Here is a 23,386-nt window from a genome sequence, read left to right as displayed (position 1 = left end):
GTCTGGCGGGTGACACTCTGACTCTCCTTCTGTCCATCCATCTCTCCCTGTTGCAGCTTACATACAAATACACAAGCACGTTGTTTTCTCTCATTCACAGCCGCCTATTTTGTTAATCTATGCCAAGGGGATTTTCGTCATGCTCTCCATCACCGCCATTCCTGCCAGTCCAGACCTACTGGTCCTGGCCCGAGGCTGTGGGGTGTCTTCTTTTCCATTCCAGTTCAGTCACCATCCTGTCCCTGGGTCAAGGACATGATTCCAGAAGCTGCAGTAAAGAGCAGTGAAAAACTTTGACATCAGACAGGAACCAAAGCCTCATGACTGATTGCTGCGCGAGTGCTGACTCATTCCACAGGAGAAATAAACCAACATTTTGACCTAAAGCATAACGAGATTTACATCTGTAGAATCGTGCAGAGATGCGCGCGGGCCTTCCAGGTTGCAGATAATGTTTCAGTGATGCTGCCAGTCCCTTTGCGTAATGCAGAGTTATCAGTCCTCACAGTTTTACAATCTTTTAGCAGCGGAGATTGCCAGATATGGAAAAGTTGTCCTTGCCTAAAGTGATAGCCTGCGAGATGCTTGTGCTTTAGTTATTACTTTTATGTTTTGGTGGTGCACTACGCTGAGATTACCTGTTAGTCAGTGTGTTGTGTTTTCCCCTTCCTATCTTGAGCTGCACATTTCCTTCTGATGTTTTACTTCCTCTGGGTTTCAACGCTTTTTTTCTCTTGCTTGCTGTTGGATTGGAAAAACAAAAAGTACCACAATAACTATTAGAAAATTACAAAACCCCAGTTTTAAAAAATGTATTGAAAGGGGACTTAAAATATAATAAAAAACATGCTGCATCGATCCAAATTTGGTTCACTGAAACCAGAGGTTTGGATGGATATCACTCATTTTCCCTTTCATCCTTTGGCCGGATTTGAGCAAGTACTGTATGTCCAAGTTGAGGCGGGGAGGGAAATTTATTTTGAGAGAATGATGAATTGAGGTATAAAGGGAGTGAGGGCAAAAGATCAAAGGGATAAAACAACCATTAGCTTCTGCACTGGACTGCTTTAGCTTACAAGACCCCAACATTCTGCATGGTGAGAAGATTGAATCTCATCTCTATCTTCTACCTCTCCATTTGTCCTCCTCCGCTATCGCCACATCACCTCTCGTCATCCATCTGCTCCAACATGGATTCTCAGCCTATTAGTGCCCAAATCTTTTCTGTTCCTTCTGTTCGTTTCTACCTCTGTCTCTCCTCGCAGGGTTACAGGGTCTCTTTCTATCTATCATTCTCACTTTTATTAAATAATATCTTCTTGAAATCCTCTGTTTTTAACGAGTCCCTCTTTACAATGTCATCCGAACCTATTTTATTAATTTAACCAACAACTTTATATTATTGCCAATATTTAATCATTGGTAATCCTGAAGTAAGTTTAGCTAATAGTTTTGCCATAGCATATTTATTTTTAATAGTAAAGCGCTTCATCTCAAACGTACATTGAGCTGTACATTTCACAAATGTACAAAGCTCACAAACCATCTCTCTCCCTGTCTCTCTCACACACAGACACACACAGAGGCCAGCCTTCAGCATGTTGCTTGTTGTGTACTGGTTATCTAGGGATTTCTCTGATGCAAGGGGACGCAATGTAGGAACAGAGTGACGCCAACCCCGCTGTGTTTGTGTGGGGCGGAATCGCGCCTCGGTGCATGCACGTGTTGTTGTTGTTTTTTTTCTTCTCACTTTGTTTGATTGTGTGTTGTCACCTCTGTCACATTGACTTGGTAACTACTTATTTGTGAGCGGGGATGTCTGCATCAGCGTGTCATGCACTGTACACTTTTATGACGGGGAGGTCTGCTCGTGTCTTGGTACATACCATCGAACCGTCTGTTTCTGTGTGTGAGTTGTATGAGAAGTCGTGTGCGTGGCCGTCGATCCGCTGTCAATCCGGCTCATCTCCTCATCTGGTCATTAGCATGACAGAGGAGCTCTCCTGCCAAAGCAGTTAGTCACAAGAATCAGCCTCTGTCACAACACATTACAGCAGCACGCATCTCTAATAGCACTGGCAGTCGTGGCAACCATAGCCAATGCCCACGGTACGCACACACACTCACACACACTTGGACCAATCGAGAGTTGCACTTGATCTGCACCCAGGGGGTGTTTCTGTGTCTCTCTTCATCTCTTTCTCCCCTGCTTCTTCCATCCACATATCCTCCCTCCTTGCTTCCTTTCCATCCAGCTTGGCTACCCTCTTACAGTCTTGTCATTAATCTCACTCTTTTCCTCCCTCCTCCCGCTCTCCCTCCATCATCACCTTACATTAGCGGGGTTACCTGTACTTACCTCTCCATGGCTCCCATTTTCTTGTCCTTTCCCTGAAGTTCTCTTCCCGATTATCCCTACTTCTGTCTCCCTTGCTCCTGCTCTGTGACTTCATAATGCTCAAAGAGATCAAGACTTCTTATTCTTTATCCATCCATCCCCCCCGTGATGTTTTTGTTCTCTTTCGTGCTTTACAAACCGACACCCAACACTCTCCTCTCTCTTCATTATCACCTGCTCAGAGTGTCTGATGTGATTTGTTCAGGAAGTTTGATCCGGCCTTCTTCCTGTCACTAAGGAGCCGAGTTGTCATATCGAATAATAAAACACGCATATATTGTGACGGCCAATTCTTCTCACACCACAGTTCGTGCAAGGCTTAACGTATGGCCACGTGACAGTACCACAATATCTCAAGATCTCCAACAAAAACTTGTATTTGAACAACAAAGCATCTTGAAAAATTCTAAGAGCTTCAATGATGGGCTGAATATGTGCTTTAGCACAAATCAAAGGGTAGGAGGGACTCAGAATGTTGGTTGGTGCAACAATTGTTTAGCGTTTGGGTGAAGGACATGTAATTAGACTGTCTGTGTGTCGCCAGTTTTTCCTGATTCCCTGGGGTGGACCTACTGGTTTTGTTGAGGTTTGTGTATGTGTGAGGTCATGCGCAACCCCACCCTTTCTTTGTTTGTGTCTTTTTGTGGGAGACAAAAAAATAGGGTGAGAGTGAGGAATTTACCTGTAAGGCAGAAGCTGTCAAGTCTGGTCTCGAGGAGTGGCCATCAGGATTGAATGGCATTTGACAACAACCCCCCCTCTCTCTCTCTCTCTCTCTCTCTCTCTCTCTCTCTCTCTCTCTCTCTCTCGCTCTATATATATATATATATATATGTATATATGTATATATATATATATATACATATATACATATATGTATATATATATATATATATATATACATATATACATATATATATATATATATATATATATATATATATATATATATATATATATATATATGCTCTATGTGCATAATACAGAATCCTGTCTCTCTTTTTTTGAAATACAAAGAAAAGATTCATGATACAATTCAATGGCTAGGAGACGTTTTGGCAAAAAATTAAGGGACTATCTGCAAGATGCCACATCTGCTATTTGTCCACTGAGTGGTCTCTAAGTGTGAGTCTGTCTATGTGCGTGTGTGACTAGCAATCAGTTGGAGGAGCAATGAGAGAGGACAGAAGAGTGACCTGGTAGAAGTTGGGAGAGAGGTGGATCAGAGGACAGAAGGGGGGGGGGGGGGTGAACTCGCCTGTAGCCACGGCGAGGCAGAGCCGATGCAAGTACAGTGGGGTTAGGGTGAGGAGGGAGGGGGCGGGGGGCGGGGGGGGGGGGTAATTACAGGGGCCCAGAGAGGAGAGGCCTGTAATCAGCCTGCCCTCAGGAAGGAATGCAGCTCATCTTCTCATGTAATTATTGCCATTTAAACAGCCCCAGCTTCCAAACACTCATCCCACTGTACTGCTCACCTATTCACTATACGCACAGACTCCCACACACACGGTCACTGTGAGACAATCAGTGACAGAGATGGACACATTTTCAACAAGACGTCCAAATGGAGAAAGTGAGGTGGCAAAAGAGAGACAGACTACAGACAATATGTGTGTGTAGCTGCAGAGTGTGCACCATAGTTAATGGCTGTGTAGACTACGGGCCTCTAGAGGAGCCGGCTCCATGTGAATACCCACCATGGCAACCGGCCACTCTGGGTAGATCTGCGCAACCCTCATCAAGCAGCTGAGCAGTGCTGGAGCAGACGAGCAGTGGCGCCTTACACTCAACACATACACTTATGTCTACACACACACACACACACACACACACAGAGTCTCATTCTAGCATATGAGTTTGACCGCCAAGTAATAGTTGTGACATTGGTCTGTAATTTCGTAAGGATAATAGGAAAACAACATTGTCTCACTCACTCTGTCTCCTCTCCCTCCCACCCGTCCTCTCTCTCCCTGCCTCATCACCCCTCTCCCCCCCCTCTGATAGTGATTGATAGTGCCGCTTGTGTACGTCTGTGTTCCCATGCAGTAGGTGGTCGCCAGGGCACACCCACACAGCACAGGGCCACTTTCTGATGGGCTATGATTAATGAGCTCTACGGGGGGTGGCGCCCCCTAGCTGTGATAGTGCACACTTTCAGCCACAACATAGGCTCCCACCCCGTCTATGCAAAAGCACAGTAGCAGCATCGGGATCACAGCAACAACACAAGCGCAAATCCTCTTAGCGTTCCCACTCGCAGTCACACTCTCCCACACATCCAAAAATACAGTCACACAATCTCACTTAGTGGAGGCTGTCCCTTGCATACACAGTGGGGTATATTTAATCCACAGTCTGTTACAAACACGCCCGCCCTACCTCTCACACACACACTTTGAATGTCGTGTGGGTCCATGTGAAACAGCCAGTTATCAGTAGAACACTGCTGACATTGGGCCTCGTTTGCTGTCTTATTTACCACAGAGTTAGATAACATATTTATGTGTGTGTGTGTGTGTGTGTGTGTGTGTGTGTGTGTGTGTGTGTGTGTGTGTGTGTGTGTGTGTGTATGTCAGTTTCCCCTGTGGCATACCCTCCAACAGGGCTGATTAAGTGTAGTTATAACCAACCACCAAGGGTTTATAGGAGAGACCGAAGGTGAGTCCTTTAAGAAAGAGGAGGTCACACTTCATTTGCAATTAGTGGGTTGTAGGTCAACACACCTTGCAGCTAAAAGAGTGTGTGACACCATTCTATTCACAAGCAGATCTGTAAATGAGGTCTTGCAAACCAATGCATTCGCTGTGTGAGCACATGTGTGTGTGTGTATACGTGCGCTATCATGTCCTCATGCTTGCTCTCTCTCCTCATGCCACCCGGACATGCTGGATGGACAAGCGAAGCATTTCTGTCACTCTACATCTCCATCACCTGCTCAGTCTTCTCCCTCTGCCAATCTGCTTTCCTGTCACCTCTCTCTCTCTCTCTCTCTCTCGCTCTCTCTCTCTGTCTCTCTCTCTCTCTCTCTGTGTCTCTCTCTCAAACTTACACATTCACGCACATACACCTTTTCTATCCCTCTTTCTTTCTCTGGCTCACATGGATCGTCCATCTTTCTTACTTCCTTGCATTTGCTTGCAATTGTGCCGTGATCAATCAATTACATGCACACTCTCATATCTTGATGAAACAGACAAGGTTTTACACTTCACAGAAATAGTCACTCGGCAGACACCTTCAATTGCATGTTGGAACCAAAGCCATGACATTTCCTCTTCTATGATGAACTTACAAGTTGCAGCGCACAAGCTCTTTAACAAACAGTTTTTTCAGTTTATAGGGAAAGAATGGACCAACATTTATAACAAGTGTTTGTGTCCCATTGTGTCAACAATTCCCCTGTGTGTCCAACAAGTGGTTTAGGACGCGTTAGCCTCTCATAGTACACACTTAAGAAACAGATAGTGAAGTTAAAACAAGACCCCAAAAAGCTTTTTTATTTTTCATGTTGTATATAACAAATATTTTTAAATATTTGTTATATACAACTAACAAACGTTAGAATATTACTTATAAGGATTTATGTAGATTGGGTTGTGTATTGACAAAGTAATAATTTGCTCAGCACCACCGGAGGTGCTTGCTAGCTAATCCTCCTTTTAATTGACAAAAGAAATTTAGAAATTCCACTATGTGGGAAATTGTAGCTGTGATTCTTCAAGAAAAGGCGTCAGATGTGCAACTATCTGTAAATTACACAATATATAATGAGTACGTTCTTTATAAGTCTTATGCTGGAGGTAGCCTATCAGCTTTCTCTAGTTTCCAGTGTTTGTTTGAAGCCAGGCAAACACATATTTGACCTGTTGCTGAGCAAGACACACGAGATGAAACACTGTTATTTGTATCTGAAAAATGACAAGTAAGTGTATTTCTCAAATACCCGCCCTTTCTTTTGATCTTCAAAAAAAAAGAAAACATAAAAAAGCTACAGGCAGAAAAGGGAGGTAAGAATCAAGGAGGACATGAAGAGGAATGTGTGTGCCTGACTGTGTGAGACATGAAGTCTGCTAGTTAGAGAGGTTCGCCATGGTGAGTCTACACAGAAACAGGCTGCAGAGCCACATGGAGCCGCCGCAGGTGCACATCTAGGTGGTAGTATCAAAATATCCAAACAAGAACTTTCAAAGCCAACGTGTGGAGGGCTTTTATAAGTCAGATATGTATCACTCTTAGCAGGATGTCAATATCTGCTTCCTGCCTCCTGGTTGCCTACCGGCAACCATAATCAAATAAAAAATAATGACGTCTTTAAGCCACTAGTGAATGAACGACATTCATTTGCTATTAAAAGATGACAGATCCCCCCCGTCTTGCTCAAAAGTGCTGCTTATACACAGTAAGTGTTTGTGCGGGTGTGTGTGCGCTCAGTCAGATGGGTTAACCGCATGAGTTCTCACACCTCGTCTGCCTTTGTTGATGTGAGAAGTGATGCTGTGTCGCTCCAACCTGCACTCGCGTCGCCTCATGCAACGCCTGATGCCAACACATACACACTCACACCGGGACTGTCCCACTCACACGTTCAGTGATTTTTCCGTCCAAATCCAGACACTTGCTTTTTTCCAGTCTCCACGTCTCCTCACTTCATTATTTCCCTCCCCGATGTTTTTTTTTCTCTATCCTCCTGTAGCGAGTAGTTTTCCGGCAGTCTGAATATCAATCACTCAATGTAATTGTCCTTTAAGGAAGGCAAGGAGAGGCTGTCTACCCCCATCCATCTCTGTCTCTTTCGACCTGCCTCCACGTGCCACGTGTGACTCCACCTTAGGGCTTGCTTGCAAGAATGATGATAATGAGGTTGATTGGGTGAGGATGATGGATATGCTCAGTCCATCAATGCTACATGATGACTGCTGATCACTCTATTCATTGGCCTTGTTTTCTCCGTCACCAGCCGTGTTGTCATATTTGACTCTTTCCTCACAGCTGTTTGTCCTTAAGGGACTCAGAGAACCGGTTGAGCCTCATAGCTGTGGGCTATGGTCTTTCTCTATGCGTGTGTGTTTGTGTTTAAGGCTGTAGGATGTCATTCGAAGTCTAGTGAAGCTGCACAAAGTGCTTTGAATCCAGCGGAGAGGAGGGAAGGAGGACTGGAGTCAGAGGAGGGCCAGAATAAAAGCACTCCCAACGTCAGACACCAAACTGAAAAGCAGAAGGGAGGAGGTGGGACATTGTACTCTTGTTTGTGTTGTTTTTGACCTCATAGGACACCTACAAAAAAAATTATTCCTGATCTTGCCAAACACAACCTGACCCAATGTCTTTTAGAGTGTTGTTCTGTTGTTAGGCTGCTTCAAAGTATTCTTCTTCCAATGCTTTATTCTCTCTTGGTCTCTTTCACCCCCCTCCCTCCCCACTGAGAACAGTGTTGGGATAGCGAAGGCTCTGGAGGGGACAGTCATGACTAACTCTCTAAAGGTAATAATAAAGTACTGACACTTTAGATTCCACTTTGGCTAGAGGCGCTGGAGCTAAGAAAATTACAGTATTCCGTGTGTGGGGAAAGAGAGAGAATGATAGGCAAGAGAAAAGAGAGGGTGGAGAAAGACAGAGGGCAGAAAGAACAACCGTTTCCACATCAGGTTTAGACAAAGACCGACATTGCTGTGATGCCTTTTCCTTGACAGTTATTATGACAGTGTGTGTGTGTGTGTGTGTGTATGTGTGTGTGTGCGTGCGTGCGTGCGTGCGTGTGTGTGTGTGTGTGTGCTCTGTTGTCTCTTCTCTTGACCCGTCTTTGGCCAGCCTTCTTGTCTTCCCATCTTGTCACCTCTACCCAGAATTCCTCTTTCTCTCTCCTATGCAGTCCTGCCTTTTTAGTGTGGCCTCGCACCACCGCTGTCACTCCGACTCTCGGTTACATTGAACTGCAGCTCCGCACTCTGCCACACAGTCACCGAAGGAGGGGACTCCTTCAGCTATCTGAGTTTAGCATATACGAGTGGGTGAGAATGTACTGTATAAGCATAGGTTGTCATCTGGTGTCTGCGTCTACGTGCGTGTGTTCCTGCGATCTTGTGCTCTGTAAAATAATACCCAGAAGCCTGTGTTTGCTTTCTAGCTGTCTGCTGTCTGTCATTAGAGTAATAAAAGACTTGCTGTGATGCACGGCAAAGAGTTCTTGTCTTCCTCCATTCTGCACAAATTGCCGGCTGCTGAGCTCTGATGGATGTTTGTATGCTGGCCCAAAAACACAGGTTCCACGTTAAACCCCCAGCTCCATTATCCCAGAGAGAGACAGAGGGAGAGAAAGACGCTGTCTGTCTGTCTCCTACCTCTGTCATCCAAAAGTGTTTTAATTAAACTGTGCCTCAGTGCAGGCCCCAGAACACACACACACACTGCATCGTGTGCAGCACTCTCCTCCCATTCTGTCTCCGTCTGAACCACTGTCTCTCCCTGTTTGTCTGTCTCTGCTGCCATTATTCCTCTGCCTTCCTCTCTCTCTCCCCGTGCCCCCTCTCATTGTGCCTGAAGAGTGACAGGCTGTGTTTTTTTAGCCGATGTTTGAACACCAACGATCAATGCCGGACAAAGGGAAAGAGCGGGGGTGAGGGGCGGGGTGGGGCAACACAATTGTTTATTGACTGTGAATTCAAAGTCTGAAATACTGGAGGCGACAGCTTCGTAAGAGGAGAGCAAGGAGGTGTGAGGAGAGAAAACGGAGAGGAGAGGTTTGTGAGAGACGCACAGAGATATATGGGATTGATGGTCATGGTTAAGTATCACTTTGACACCTGTTAATTTTCATTTTCCACATTTGTTTGTCTTTACCTGCATGTTTACCTAGTTGTAGTATTGTACATGCTTAATTGCATAATTGCATGTGTGGACATCTCCCAGGTGTGTGTGTGTGTGTGTGTGTGTGTGTGTGTGTGTGTGTGTGTGTGTGTGTGTGTGTGTGTGTGTGTGTGTGTGTGTGTGTGTGTGTGTGTGAAGTGCATGATTCTTTGTGGAGTAACTAATTTACAGATCTGTCGATTCAGTCGATTAGTCAACAAATTCATTGTGTGTATCCAGTACAACATGACCTGTAAATGCACAACATTCATTGCGAGCCCTGCTCTGGTGAGATATAAAAATGGGAAACATAATGTACAACATCTTTGGAAAAACACATTTACAAGTAATAAATAAGCAGATTTGGTCGATGAAAACACACGATATTTCATCCGTCATTTTGAGTGGTTATATTATATCATTACTTATATCATGTCATCCTCTGTTAGTGTACAGCACTCGGGTCAGAGTGGAGTGAAAGCTGCAGTGGTGATGGTTCAGTTTGAGGTCACCGGTGAGGGAACAAATGTAGTTGGTGGAAGGTTCTTCCAGAAGAAGTCACTGGAGAAGAACACGGATGTGTTTGCGGTCGAGACAGGATGGACAGCGACAGATTAAGGATGACGGGTTCATCCTGGACGGCTGTCGGGCCTCGAGCAGCTGTTGCCCTTTCTGCCTGTCCTGTGGCCAGAGCACTACCAGGCAATGCGCTGTGCTGTTTCAGCTTCTTTTGTTCAGACCGGCCCTTTTTTGATGGAAGAGATTTGGGTCAAAAGATGGCCCCGTCCCTATATCTGAAGATGGTACCGCCTCTTGAATCCCAAACTCCCTGTTGGCCTTGGTCTGAATCACGACAGAACTTTCTTACCCACTTCCTTCATGCTCAGTGTTCCTCTTTCTTTTCCCTAATGTCTCAGAGTCTGTCAAGGGAAAACAGTGGGATAGGGCTGGGGAAGCTGTCCCTTTCTTAAAATAGGAGATGGTATCTTTCTAAGTAGTTTTTCTTGTTCCCTGGCTGTAGAATAACTGATCAGGTTGGGCTTGATACATTTTGAAGACTGAACAAAGCAAATTTGTCCGCCTTAAGTCTCATTGTGGAAAAGTAGCCGCATTTGCCCTTACACTTCTTTCTGTATTGTCTGAATGTAGAGAATGATATTTCAAAACTGTAGCGCCACTAGTACTGCCCTCAATTGTGCGTGTAAGTCAAGGGAAGAAAGAGCACTGGGCTGTATATCCCCACACCTTTAGGGCATCGACTGACTGGAGCCGACCCTGTCAATCTTCTGCACCCTGCTCCTGACTTCTATTTAATGCTTATTGAATTCAGCTCATTTTCATAAGCAGAGCAAGGTTTTGTATTGGAAGGTTGGATCCTTTAACAATTTATAAGAACCTGTATTACCCGAGTCAAAAAAGTGATAATGAGAATTTTTAGAATGCTAGGAGGTACTTGGCTGGAAAAATATTTTACAGGGGGTACATCACTGAAAAAAGGTTGAGAACCACTGGTTTATTGCATAACAATAAAGAATTTCTGGCACCTGCTTTTGAACCTGCTTTGAAATATATATATATATATATATATATATATATATATATATATATATATATATATATATATATATATATATATATATATATATACTGTATATACTTTATTAATCCCCAAGGGGAAAGGTGTTGTGCTATACATATCAGGTTCCAGGCAGATCATTATAGCTATGCGGTCGTCAGGTTATTCTTCATGCCAAAGGCTACTGCAATCACGTGACACGGTCTTTGCCAGTCTGCCAGTGCTTCAGTGTTCTGCTCAAACGCACACGGATACAATTCAGTGGATGGACAAATGGAGTTATGGCACGGATTAAGCTTGCATCATAGTCTGCCATCCTGCAGCCCTATACGAGGATCAACAGCTGGAGATGTGATTTGTTTGACAAGTCCTGTCAAAAGCAATGTAAATACATAGCAATGCTATCAGTGCATATACTTAAATCCATCTACTGCTGTGCAAACTAGTATTAGCCAATGACATTGCAGCAATGATGCACTGCCTGGGATCAACCCATGATTATTCAAGTAGCACGTCAGAGTGAAGAGGTCGGAAATATTGTGTCCTTCCTGCCAGGAGAAGCTCTTGGCAGCATTGCCAGGAGGAATTTGTCACATCGAGAATGTCAGGGGATAATGTGCGATCAACAGGACCTGTCCATGGAAGGTCAGCAGCTCTCCTCCCCAGCTGAGAGGCATGGACTCTCCCAGAGAGACCAGAGCAGGAGGCCTGCATTGACCAGATTACTTGCAATGCAAAATGTCACCGTGCCCTTCCATTTACAGTGCAAACTGTCAACACCTTAAATGTTGAAATACACAAACAGTGTTGCCTTATTGTATACCATGGAACACTGCTGACAGATTTGCTGCTGAAAGCTGGATTGAGACAAGGTGTCATACACACCTAAACTCCTTTTAGGTGTTTGGTAGCTTATTGATCCCTGAGGCATACATTTGTCATTTTGTTTATTTCTTACTTCCTCAACTGTTAGGTCAAGGCACGGGGTCACCTACAGAGCAGCCATCAGAATACTGATGGGGTCTGGCTGCGCTGCTCGAATACGCCTCCAGCAGGCAGACACTATAAGTCAGGTCTTTCCATTGTAGGGAATCTAAATCACTTCTTCTTTTTTCAGAGAGCAGCGACTACAGCGAGGCCGAGGTTCTCCCTGACTCCTTCCCATCGGCACCAGCAGAACCTCTCCCAGAATTCCTGCTGGAACCGGAGGACGCTTTCATCGTAAAGAACCGTCCAGTACAGCTACGGTGCCGGGCGTCCCCAGCCACCCAGATCTACTTCAAATGTAACGGAGAATGGGTCAATCAAAACGATCATGTCACCAGAGAGAGCCTGGACCAGATCACTGGTAATTCACACACACACACACACACACACATGGTAATGTCACCTAGTATTTCACAGACATAAACATCATAGTCAATACAAACATAATTTTCAACTACATAATCTATTAGCTCCCATAGGACTTTATGTGCACGTTAACTGCATTTGGCCTGCAGCCAATGCATTATTTATATGCACAGTGAAAATTATGTCCCACTAATATCTCTCTCTCTTTCTCGGCCTATGTCTCTCTCTGTGTGTGTATCTCTCTCTCTCTCTCTCTCTCTCTCTCTCTCTCTCTCTCTCGCTCTCTCTCTCTTTCTCTCTTCCTCTCTCTCTCTCTCTGCTCAGGTCTGGTGGTGCGGGAGGTGGACATCTCGGTGGCGAGGACTCAGGTGGAGGAGCTATTTGGGTTGGAGGACTACTGGTGCCAGTGTGTGGCCTGGAGCTCTGCTGGAACCACCAAGAGCAACCGTGCCTACGTTCGCATTGCATGTCAGTACCAAGGCTGTGTGTGTGTGTGTGTGTGTGTGTGTGCGTGTGTGTGTGTGTGTGCGTGTGCGTGTGTGTGTGCGCGTGTGTGCGCGTGTGTGTGTGTGTGTGTGTGTGTGTGTGTGTTTGTTTATGTGAGAAAGGGAGCTTGTTGAAGTGTTTTGGACTTTTTGCTTGTCAAATGTGAAATGTGTCAGCTTAAGTATATATGCAAATAAATTTGCTGTAGCTACCCATCTTAGTCCCTCGTGGAAATGGGTGCCATAGTGTGATTGACACTGTGCATGTTTATGAGGGTATGAAGGGAAAAAACAAGACAAAGAGACATATTTGAGGATGTTGCGTGTGTGTGTGTGTGTGTGTGTGTGTGTGTGTGTGTGTGTGTGTGTGTGTGTGTGTGTGTGTGACAGCCAATGTCACAGGGTTTCACTGCTGTCACAGGGCAGCCTTCTCTAACTGCTGACTACATCTGTGTCGCCCCCTGTAGACCTGAGGAAAAACTTCGAGCAGGAGCCACTGGGGAGGGAGGTGCGACTGGAACAGGAAGTGCTGCTTCAGTGTCGCCCCCCGGAAGGCATGCCCGCTGCCGAGGTAGAACTCTACCGCCTCATCCCTACTCTCATTGCATTTCTATCACTTCAGAGGTTATACATTTGTGTTCATGATACTGAAGGGTAATAGTGCAAGATCATTTGTATTTTGAATAGCTCTATATCTCAATGGAGACAACAAAGCGGAGCTCTAAATAATAAGTTATAGAGCAACATAAACATGATGCAAAAGGCAGTATAGTAAAGGGCATTTGAGTTTGAGAGATTTACGTCTATCCAGTAACGTGGCAACATCAAGAAAAAAAACTCCCTAAAACGTATAATGATCAGTATTAATATGTAAGCAACGATGGTAAAAAGGCTGTGCATAAATTCACGTTGTGTCAAGTTTTAACACTAAGATGCTTTAACTGAACGCCGCTATATCAAATAGTTTTATTTCTCACATAAAACCGTCGTGCAACAATATATTAAAAAATGAAAACAAATAATTTATCAATTTATATTTTTATTATTCAAGTAAACATTTATGTTCTGCCAGGCTGTATTGTTCATTACAGTGGTTAAATAACATGTTATTGTGTGCCGTAAAAAATATTTTAGCATGTGATTTATGATAAAGATATTACTTGTGGTTGTTCGCTAAGATATTATATCCATTAGTATAGAGGATGTCGCAGAATAAATGTGAGTTTATGTGAGCCACAAATTATATTTTCTAAGAACAAACAAAAAATGCTTAAATATTGACAGTGGTTGTAGCATTGAAGCGTGTTGTGAAGGCTAAATACTCGTTCATAGTGGGTTTTTTTACTTCTGTTTGTGGTGTGCTGGCTCATGTGTATGCGTACACACAATAATTTATATGAAGAGTTATCTGCTGAAATAACTCAAAGAATCCATCATTGACACAGAGGTTCGAGAGTACAGATGTTTTTTCTTTTGTTTTTATTTTCAACTAAAACGGTGGCTGCTGTGGTTACTTTTTCTATTTTCATTCATTTCATCACTTTGCCTGAATAGCCTATAACTATAGTATTTGTGTGCGTGCCTGCCTCTCTCCAGGTGGACTGGCTGAAGAACGAGGACGTCATAGATCCATCGCAGGACAACTTCCTGATCACCATCGATCACGATCTGATTATCAAACAGGCCAGACTCTCTGACACAGCCAACTACACCTGTGTGGCTCGCAACGTGGTGGCCAAGAGACGCAGCAGCACGGCGACTCTTATTGTATATGGTAACACAAACATGTTTTTCCTTTTCTTCCATTTTGGGGAGATTGCTCTATGAATCATGACATAACACAGTAATCAAAATCATCCATGTGTGGCTAGTCAGATTGGTTTAACGATGCACTGTTACCTGATAATAGGTGACTTGCAAAATTAGATACTTTAGCAGCTCAAAATGTAAACATTAAATGACTCAATTAACTTTATTAATATTGCACTTTCACATAAGATGAGATAAGATAAGAAAATGCTGAATGGTATATATATTTGGAAAACACCATCCTTTTTTGAACTATCAATAAGAACTAATATCTGAATATACAAAGCCTATAAAAATGGTTGGCAGTTGGAGAATGGATTGATCTGGTAAAGACATGAATGGAAAACTAAAGGTTCATATTGTAAATTACATCACATATATCAGCAAAATCTTGTTTTTGGTGTTTATATACTGATTATTGTTAAAGATGGCAACGGTATTAACTGCCAGACTTGCCTGTCTGTCTCTCTGTCAGTAAGCGGAGGTTGGTCTTCTTGGACTGAATGGTCAGAGTGTAATGCTCGGTGCGGGCGGGGCTGGCAGCGACGAACACGCAGCTGCACCAATCCGGCCCCTCTGAATGGAGGAGCCTTCTGTGAAGGCCCACCCTTCCAGAGAGTGACCTGCACCACACTTTGCTCAGGTGAAGATGACATACTCATCAGTATTATTTATCTTCAGACAAAGTCTGACAAAGTCTGTCAAGCTTCAGACAAAGTAGTCAAGCACTGAAATATCAGGGAATTTCCCAAATAGGGTATTTTGCAGGAAAGGCCAGGATGAAATTAAATGAAACATAAAATGCTGGAAAACCCCAAATGTTTTCAATGCAAAAACATTTTTCCAACAAGACAAAATAGCTTTTGGTCATGTAGCTGCTTTGATTTTATCATGAAAAGTAAACCAGGAACATCTGATTTGTGTTATCTGATTTACCGTCACACACCATTCTGCCACTCATTGCTTCAATTTAAAAACATACCATTGAATGCATTTTGCAAATTACAAAATTATGCACATTACATATGCATCATATGCATTGCGCCACATTATGAATGCATGCCCGATTCCCCTCAACCTGCAGTGCTGGAAGTATGTAGCCGTTGGTTAGCTGTAAAATGACTCACATCTCTGCTGTCTCATTCCAGTGGACGGAGGCTGGACAGACTGGGCGAAGTGGTCCGCCTGTGGGACAGAGTGCACCCACTGGCGCAGTCGCGAGTGCCAAGCCCCCCCACCTAGAAATGGAGGAAAGCACTGCAGTGGCAGTATGATGGAGAGCAAAAACTGCACTGAGGGGTTGTGTGCACGGAGTAAGTCCCCTGAGCAATGGGTTTGAACTGGGGAGGTTGTTAAATGTCAAGAGTAATATGTTTGTTTGTAATATAGCCTAATTTTTCAGTTAATGCAAATAAGTCACTGATTAACTAAGAACTTAGTTTTAGTGCACATAGTTCAACTATCTAATATCTAAAAGAAACAGCTGTATCCGACGTATCTATAAGGGCCAACTCCCTAACGGAAAATGTGTTGCTTCAGGTGGTGGTTTTATTGTTAATCGTGAGTGTTGCAGGTGGTGATATTTCTCGTAGTTCACAGTTTCTGAAGGTGAATTGTATTCCCAAACTATTTTGTGTAAAACTGGATTTCCAAGGTGATTTGGCACTGCAGCGTGGTGGACGAGCAAATGATGTAGAGAGAAAGAGAGAGAGAGAGAGAGAGAGAGAGAGAGAGAGAGAGAGAGAGAGAGAGAAGAAAAAAACAAGGCAACATTTGGGTTCACAAAGAGAGAAGTCAAGTGATCCACATCTAAAGAGCACAGATGGAGAGAAAGAGAGAGAGAGAAAGAGAAGAAGCAAGTGCAGGCTAACAGAGCACATGGAGTGGGATGCGAGCATGACACAACCCAGTCGAAAAAAAATTAGCACAGGGAAGAGCATATGAGAGTGAGTTAGACTCACACTGACACCCAATGTGCAGCCTGTGATGAGTTGGGAAGAATCCAGCTGACAGCACATTAGAGTCTTTGAGACGCACATCCGCAGAGGCAGTGAGATATATTCAAGTACACACTTAAAAACATTTACATGCACAAACCAACACACACCCAAGCAGGCAGACAATCCTTGTAAAAGCACGTGCAACGAGAGGGGAGGGGGAATGGGGATCATATGCACACAGTGCTTCAACTCTATAAGACATGCATGCAAGCCTTGACATAAACAGGCTTCTATGGAGCAGCCAGATTAGACAAATACACTCTCTGGTTTGTCAGAGTGGCGCTTTCTCAAGAGGCTGTTAGGAAAACATGCCCTCAAGTGGCTCTGGAAGAGATGGAAAAGGGGAAGCACTGTGCTGTTGGACATCTGTACATGTATCACTTGGCTCAGTAGAGGTTACTGACTTTTTATGTATTTATTTTCCAAGCACAATAATATGATTATTCTGTTGTTACGGATTGTCCTGATGTCCGACCTTACTTTAGTCCATCAAACAACGGCTGACTCTAATGACTCACTCATATTCAATCCCTTTGAGGGCCACTGAAATAACCCAGTCATAAATGTAAAATGCTCTGAGACGCCACAAACCATCATCTCTGCTGCATCCTAGCTTTAATTGCTAATTGCTGAATGAATGAATGGAAAAGTTGGAGGAAACCATTTGATGTTTTGATGATCCTTGGGAGAGAAGGTTATTTGGTTTGAGATCTAGTAAGTGGCAACAGGCGGTTTCGAATTCATCAACCCACTCAGGGATCATTTCAATTGGAAAAGATTGTTCCTGTCAGGATAGAGTTGATTTTCTTTCATATGATGAAGGTGATAACATACCCTGTGGGGTATATTTATAAGAAACAGATTTTAATCTGCATATTTTCCCTCTTGTACCATACAACACCAGCGTCCTTGTTCATTTTTAAGCCTGACTTTAACGTAACATTCATCCAAATGATCCTAATCTCTTTCACAGTCATTTCCAATTGGCATTTATTCTCTTTTTGTATATTATATAAACAATTATGCTAAACTTCAATCCACAATGCCACATATTCTCATGCATTTCAAGAAGAAGTTATTAATTTTTAGATATAAAGTATGTTTTCTTTCTTGCAGTACGCCTTTTATATTTTCATATTGATGAGCTATTGTTTACTTTCTCGTTTCTGCTTTGTATTATGTTATTGTATCTTTCATTTGCATAACAACTAGTCCATCCATTTTTATGTTGTTGTGTTTTTTTCTTTTCTTCTTCTCTTGTTTTTATTTCTTCTGTTCAAACAGATAAAAAGATTTCTATTGAACATGCAAGCCATCGTAAGTTCACCTTTCCATGACTTCACTCTTTCTCTGTTTCATACCTTATGTTTGTTCTGTGTGTGTATGTGTGTGTGTGTGTGTGTGTGTGTGTGTGTGTGTGTGTGTGTGTGTGTGTGTGTGTGTGTGTTCGTGTGCTCATACAGATGAGGAGTCGCTGAATGTGTGCAGCGTTTTGTTCTGAGTGATTCACTTTGTTGTCATCTCAGATTGAGCCTCACCTTCTTGTCAAGCCTTCTTATGAGTGTTGTAACCCCGTCTCCTCTAGTGTAACATAGGTTTCTGAGCTGGCTCCATGTTATCATGGTTACATAACTTTTTGTTTTAACTGACTCATATTTGTTTGTTTGTTTGTTTGTTTACTATATTTTATTGTAAATTTTCATATTTTTAATTTTTCAATTATGTCTTATACTATTGCACTGTGTTTATTGTTATATATGCACCATTCGCCATATTCCTTGTATGTGTAACGTACTTGGCAATAAACAGTTTCTGATTCTGATTCTGAGTCTGATTCTGATGATGATTCACTGAAACTGAACGGAGGAAAAAGATACAATTACATCAAAATGATTAATAGCTGTTGGTGTAATTAAACAAATTGCCACAAAACAGTTAATCTGGCTCTAACCCTGTGTGCTAAAAACAAATCTACAAGCTCTGTTATGAAGGGAGCAAAATGGCGTGTCGCTAAACTGAGACCCATTAATCCACAGGCTATGAGGTGGATGCATAGCACTTCATTGAAGAAAACAGTCGATTTATATCTGACTTTCTGTTAATCTGTAATATAGTTTATATGGGTACTGATGGTAATTCCTCTAGCTCAATGTGACGTGGGCTCAGGGTAGAGCAGCCACGGTAATGCACCTAATTCGCTATTGTTCCGTTTCTGGTAATAAGTGCGGATGGCTGTCGGATTTGGTTCCATCGCGCCACGTGAGCACGGGAGCTCTCCTCTGCCAGCCCGCCTGCCTCCGGCTTTCCTCTCCTCCACCCTTTCTCCTGCTCTCACTGCTGCTCTGTAGTGTCTGTGGTTTCCTCCAACTTCTTCCTCGCCCTCTCCTGTTTTTTTAATGTCGGCCTTTTCCTAAAGCACCGCTATCCTTATCTCCCCTCTCCTCATCACCACACTTATAATCCGTCTGTCCTCTCAACAAATCACAACCTTATCTAACTCCTTCCTATCCCTTTTGCCAAATTGCCTTTCCTCTAGCTCTCTCCTCCTCTGTTTATTCTGCCTCCTCTTCTTGTTTACTCCTCTTTGTCTCCCACCAACCTTGCTCATTGTCTGCTCCTTTTTGCTGCTCGGGTGTGAATGACTCATGTGTCTGAGTTGGGTATGACTGCTAGTGTTGGGCAGTCGGGCCTAAGCAGGCTGTGGTGTCCCTGCTGACAAGTCACAGCCAATCACTGAGCAGGAGAAAAGATAGGAAGCCCAACAGGGAGCAGGTGAAGTTATGGCAAACCACCCAACTTCCACCAGTTCGATCCATGCAGACTTTTGTTGTCAGATGCCCTGCAGGCCAAGAGAGTTGCTTACCTCGATGATCTCTTTGAACAACAAACAGTAGCTTTAGCTAGAGTAGAAGAAACCAATGCTCTCTTTCTTCCAACTTTAAAATACTGACTGCATTGGCTTACTTTTTATAAGGTAACATGATGCCAGCCTAAATCACTCGTAGAAAGAGTGCATTTTATAATGACAATGACAAAGTAACTTTGGTTACATCATGGCCTATTGATACCTGATCCACTTAAATAGGATTCCTATTATTTCCTACAGTTACAGTTTTAGGGTTTAATTATCTCCTTTTTTTCCCGGACAGTGTTTCCTCGCTGAGCCGTGATAGTTTGAAAGTAACACAGAAAAGTAATTAGGAACTAAAAATAATGTAATTTAAGATATACATTGATTTTACTTGAGACTGCTGAAGCGTCACATTAGCTTTCATCTAATGCATTTTTAAACAGAAGAAGGACTGTGGATTTTGTCCTCCCTTCACTTACATTGGAATCACCCTGAGGAGGGATCTCTTTAGGCCCAGCGTGGACCGGAGGAACAATCACAGTAACCAATAACAATATACATATGTGGAAATGTCAGTATTGTTTTAAGATACTCCTAAGAATTACATTAAATTAAGACTGTCCATATAAAAAAAGTGCTACAACCCTGGATTATTAGTTATATTTCCAGTAATCATAAATAATCATGTAAAAAAAACTAAAACAGTCAGTATTGGTATATTTAGAAGTGCTGTCACAGTTCCCAAAGCCCAACTAAAAATTCCAATCTTGGACAACAATAACTTATTTACACGTCTTTCTGCTTCAACTGATATGTAGTACATTAGATGATATATATTGTGTAAAAAGTGTTTTCTTCCCTCTTGTCCATCCCTTTCATTTGAATCTGTTTGTTTCCACGTGTCCCTGGGTGGTGTCTTGACCGTCTGCCTCTCCCTCTTTCAGCGCTGGCCCCAGGTATGGGTGTCGCAGTCTACGCTGGTCTGGTGGGCGCCCTGCTGCTGTGTGTGATTCTGGTGTTGTGCGTGGGAGTGCTTGCATATCGCCGCAGATGCCGCCATCTCCATGGAGACATCACCGATTCTTCGTCTGCTCTCACTGCCGCCTTCCACCCTGGCAACTACAAGCCTCCCAGACAGGGTAAGTTCAAACACACACACACACCCTCACTCACTCACTCACTCACTCGCACAATCAGTGTAAATTCACAACAACTTTCTGTTTATTGTTTTAGTGTTTATTTCCCCAACTTTGCTTGTTTTTACTCATCTTTATCGAAGCACAATTCAGTTAATTAACACACCACTATGTATATCATCCCATACATGAATTATCTTTATACCATTATCTCCTCTTGCCTAGTACATTTTCCATTCTTTTAATGCATTACATTTCAAGCATTTGTCATGGTATCCCTTCCCTTGTTCTTGCCATTAAATATTAATTAGAAACATTAATCCATTTCACTCGTGTCACTTTTCGCACTTTCAGGCCAGTCTGTGTCATTTCTGGTGATGAGAGAGCAGCTCCTCTCTTCTCCTGTGTCCACAGATAACCCTCACCCTCTGCATCCCTCAGCTCCTCCGGATCTGACAGCCACAGCGGGAGCTTTCCGTGGGCCGCTTTTCTCCTTGCAGCAGGGGGTCAATGACAGCCTCCACAAAATCCCCATGACCACATCTCCCTTGCTGGACCCATTGCCAAGTCTCAAAATCAAGGTGTATAACGCCTCTACTCTGTCCTCCCTGGAGCTCCCCGTGGACATGGGTTTATGTGATGGAGAGATCCTCAGCCTGAAGTCAGTGGGCACTATGGGAAGGGAGCGAGATTACCACAGCCACACCCTCTCCAGAGAGCCGGGGCTGAGCACCAGCACCACCCTGGGTAATCTGGGAGGACGCCTTACCATCCCCAACACAGGTAATATACATTGCCAGCAGCTGTCTTGTCACATGCAGAACTCATAAGCATCCAGTGTGAACCAATGACATGTTCAGTTAATCCCCCATAGGATAAGATAAATCATGACATCTTCTCCCTTAGGTGTGAGTCTGCTGGTACCCCCTGGCACAATACCTCAGGGGAAGTTCTATGAGATGTACCTTATTATCAACAAGTGGGACAAAACGACGTGAGTGTCCTTCATATTCAATTCTCTTTTTCATTCATCTCCTTCACAACCACAAGGCAGAACAGACCTCATGCTCAGATCAATCAGAATATTTTTCCCATGCGCAGCTCACCTACTGCGAACCACTTCAAGTTTGTTTGAAAGTTCTTTCATTTTTTTGTGAGGATAAAAAATTGATGAACTTTTGAAATTGGAGTGGACTTTTTTTGCCAATTTCTTTCTGGAAGTTTGACATTCACTTTGCCTCGTATATACGTCAATACCAGCATGTTCCAAACCGTGTCGTGGCCGTGATGTTCTTTTATAAATGAAATGTGATGTTTTGGCAACTGTTTCAAACACCTGGTGTTCTCCCTCTGTGTGTGTGTGTGTGTGTGTGTGTGTGTGTGTGTGTGTGTGTGTGTGTGTGTGTGTGTGTGTGTTCTGACATTTACAGGCTACCCTCTGAGGGAAGTCAGACTGTACTCAGTCCTGTGGTGAGCTGTGGCCCCTCCGGTATGTTGCTGAATCGTCCCGTGGTTCTTACTTTGCCCCACTGTGCCCAGCTAGACACACCTACACCTGACTGGGCCCTCACACTCAAGACCCAGACTCACCAGGGGGCGTGGGAGGTGAGACATCCTCTGACGAGCACAATATAATGGGTAGCTCGTTGGACAATGTGACATCATGAAACCCTACTTACATCTGTTTTCAGGAGGTGCTGACGGTAGGAGAGGAGACGTTGTCGTCTCCTTGCTACTTGCAGCTGGAGGAGGAGTGTTGTCACGTTCTCATGGAGCAGCTGGGAACATACGGCCTTGTGGGCCAGTCCTGCCCCCCGCAGCCGGCCTGCAAACGGCTGCAGTTGGCGCTGTTCGCCCCTCGAGCGCCCTGCCTCTCCCTGGACTACAGCCTTCGTATCTACTGCATCCATGACACCCCGCATGCGCTCAAGGTGCCGCTTGTGTGTTTGTCACTCTGTGTTAAAATGTCTGCATTTGTCTGTTCGCCTCTCTTCTTTATTGTTCACTTTTCTTCTTCTTGTTTCTTTTCTTTGGTCACTTTATATTTCTGTTTGTTCATTTCTTTGATGTGTGAGTCAAGTTGGCAGTACTGTACATGGTGCATGGTACATGGTGTGAGTATGAACAAGTGCTTTGCTGGTAATTTATTTAAATATAATATTTAAAAATACAAATGCATCCATCATGTCAGCTTTAGTTAGAACGTACAGCAGAAATAGAGCTTTGTTTCTTCATAAACAACATTTAACACACTTCCAAATATTCACAAAATTATAATTAAAACAAAAGTACCACACTGTTCGCCCCAAATCAAATTCTGGTATTACATTGAATCTCCCTTACCCGGTAGAAACCACAACTCTAAATAGTACAGCACAATACAAACCCTTAAGTAAACAGCAAGTGATCATCCGGAGAAATTTGGACACGTATGAAGTGTTCACACACCAGCCGAGGGAGTAAACATGAGCGTGCTGTGTGCATTTTATTGGCATCACATTCCATGATTGCTGGCTGCTAAAGTTCAAACAGCTTTCAGACTGTTTGCTCTCACACGTTTCCATATGGAGACCCCAATTTAGAGAATGCACAGTGCATTTGAATTAAGCATTTTAGAAAGCACGGTTTGAAATGTGCGAGACTGATGAACCCGTGATGACGTTGATGACATCAATGTGTTCCGAAGCCCTTCTTCTCTCTGCCTCTCTGCAGGAGGTGCTGGATTTGGAGAGGAGTCTAGGAGGAGTTTTGCTGGAGGATCCCAAGCCTCTGTTTTTCAAAGACAGCTATCACAACCTGCGCCTGTCCATCCACGACATTCCTCACACTCACTGGAGGAGCAAACTTCTGGCAAAGTATCAGGTCAGACACTCAGAAAGCAGCGAACACTCGTTATCAGCCTGTTGATATGCAGAGTCTCTATAGATCATGTTCA

The 23,386-nt window shown here is 43.5% G+C and overlaps 1 protein-coding gene across 1 annotated transcript in view; it reads left to right on the top strand.

Annotated features, from left to right (window-relative positions):
- Positions 1 to 23,386, top strand: part of unc5b (unc-5 netrin receptor B) — a gene marked incomplete at both ends in the record, with an annotated part of 42,190 nt that overhangs the window by 17,261 nt on the left and 1,543 nt on the right. Inside the window, 13 exons of the mRNA XM_079230001.1 lie at positions 11,935 to 12,165; positions 12,495 to 12,638; positions 13,123 to 13,226; positions 14,252 to 14,429; positions 14,940 to 15,107; positions 15,613 to 15,777; positions 17,749 to 17,781; positions 20,260 to 20,454; positions 20,866 to 21,234; positions 21,358 to 21,445; positions 21,882 to 22,056; positions 22,143 to 22,382; positions 23,164 to 23,313. Coding sequence (XP_079086127.1) covers positions 11,935 to 12,165; positions 12,495 to 12,638; positions 13,123 to 13,226; positions 14,252 to 14,429; positions 14,940 to 15,107; positions 15,613 to 15,777; positions 17,749 to 17,781; positions 20,260 to 20,454; positions 20,866 to 21,234; positions 21,358 to 21,445; positions 21,882 to 22,056; positions 22,143 to 22,382; positions 23,164 to 23,313 — 2,240 coding nt within the window. The remainder of the gene's footprint in view (positions 1 to 11,934; positions 12,166 to 12,494; positions 12,639 to 13,122; positions 13,227 to 14,251; positions 14,430 to 14,939; positions 15,108 to 15,612; positions 15,778 to 17,748; positions 17,782 to 20,259; positions 20,455 to 20,865; positions 21,235 to 21,357; positions 21,446 to 21,881; positions 22,057 to 22,142; positions 22,383 to 23,163; positions 23,314 to 23,386) is intronic.

Source organism: Taurulus bubalis, assembly GCF_910589615.1.
Source record: "Taurulus bubalis genome assembly, chromosome: 14".
Lineage (NCBI taxonomy): Eukaryota > Metazoa > Chordata > Actinopteri > Perciformes > Cottidae > Taurulus > Taurulus bubalis.
Note: the sequence above shows the minus strand (reverse complement) of the source record. Positions and strands in the feature narration are given on the sequence as shown.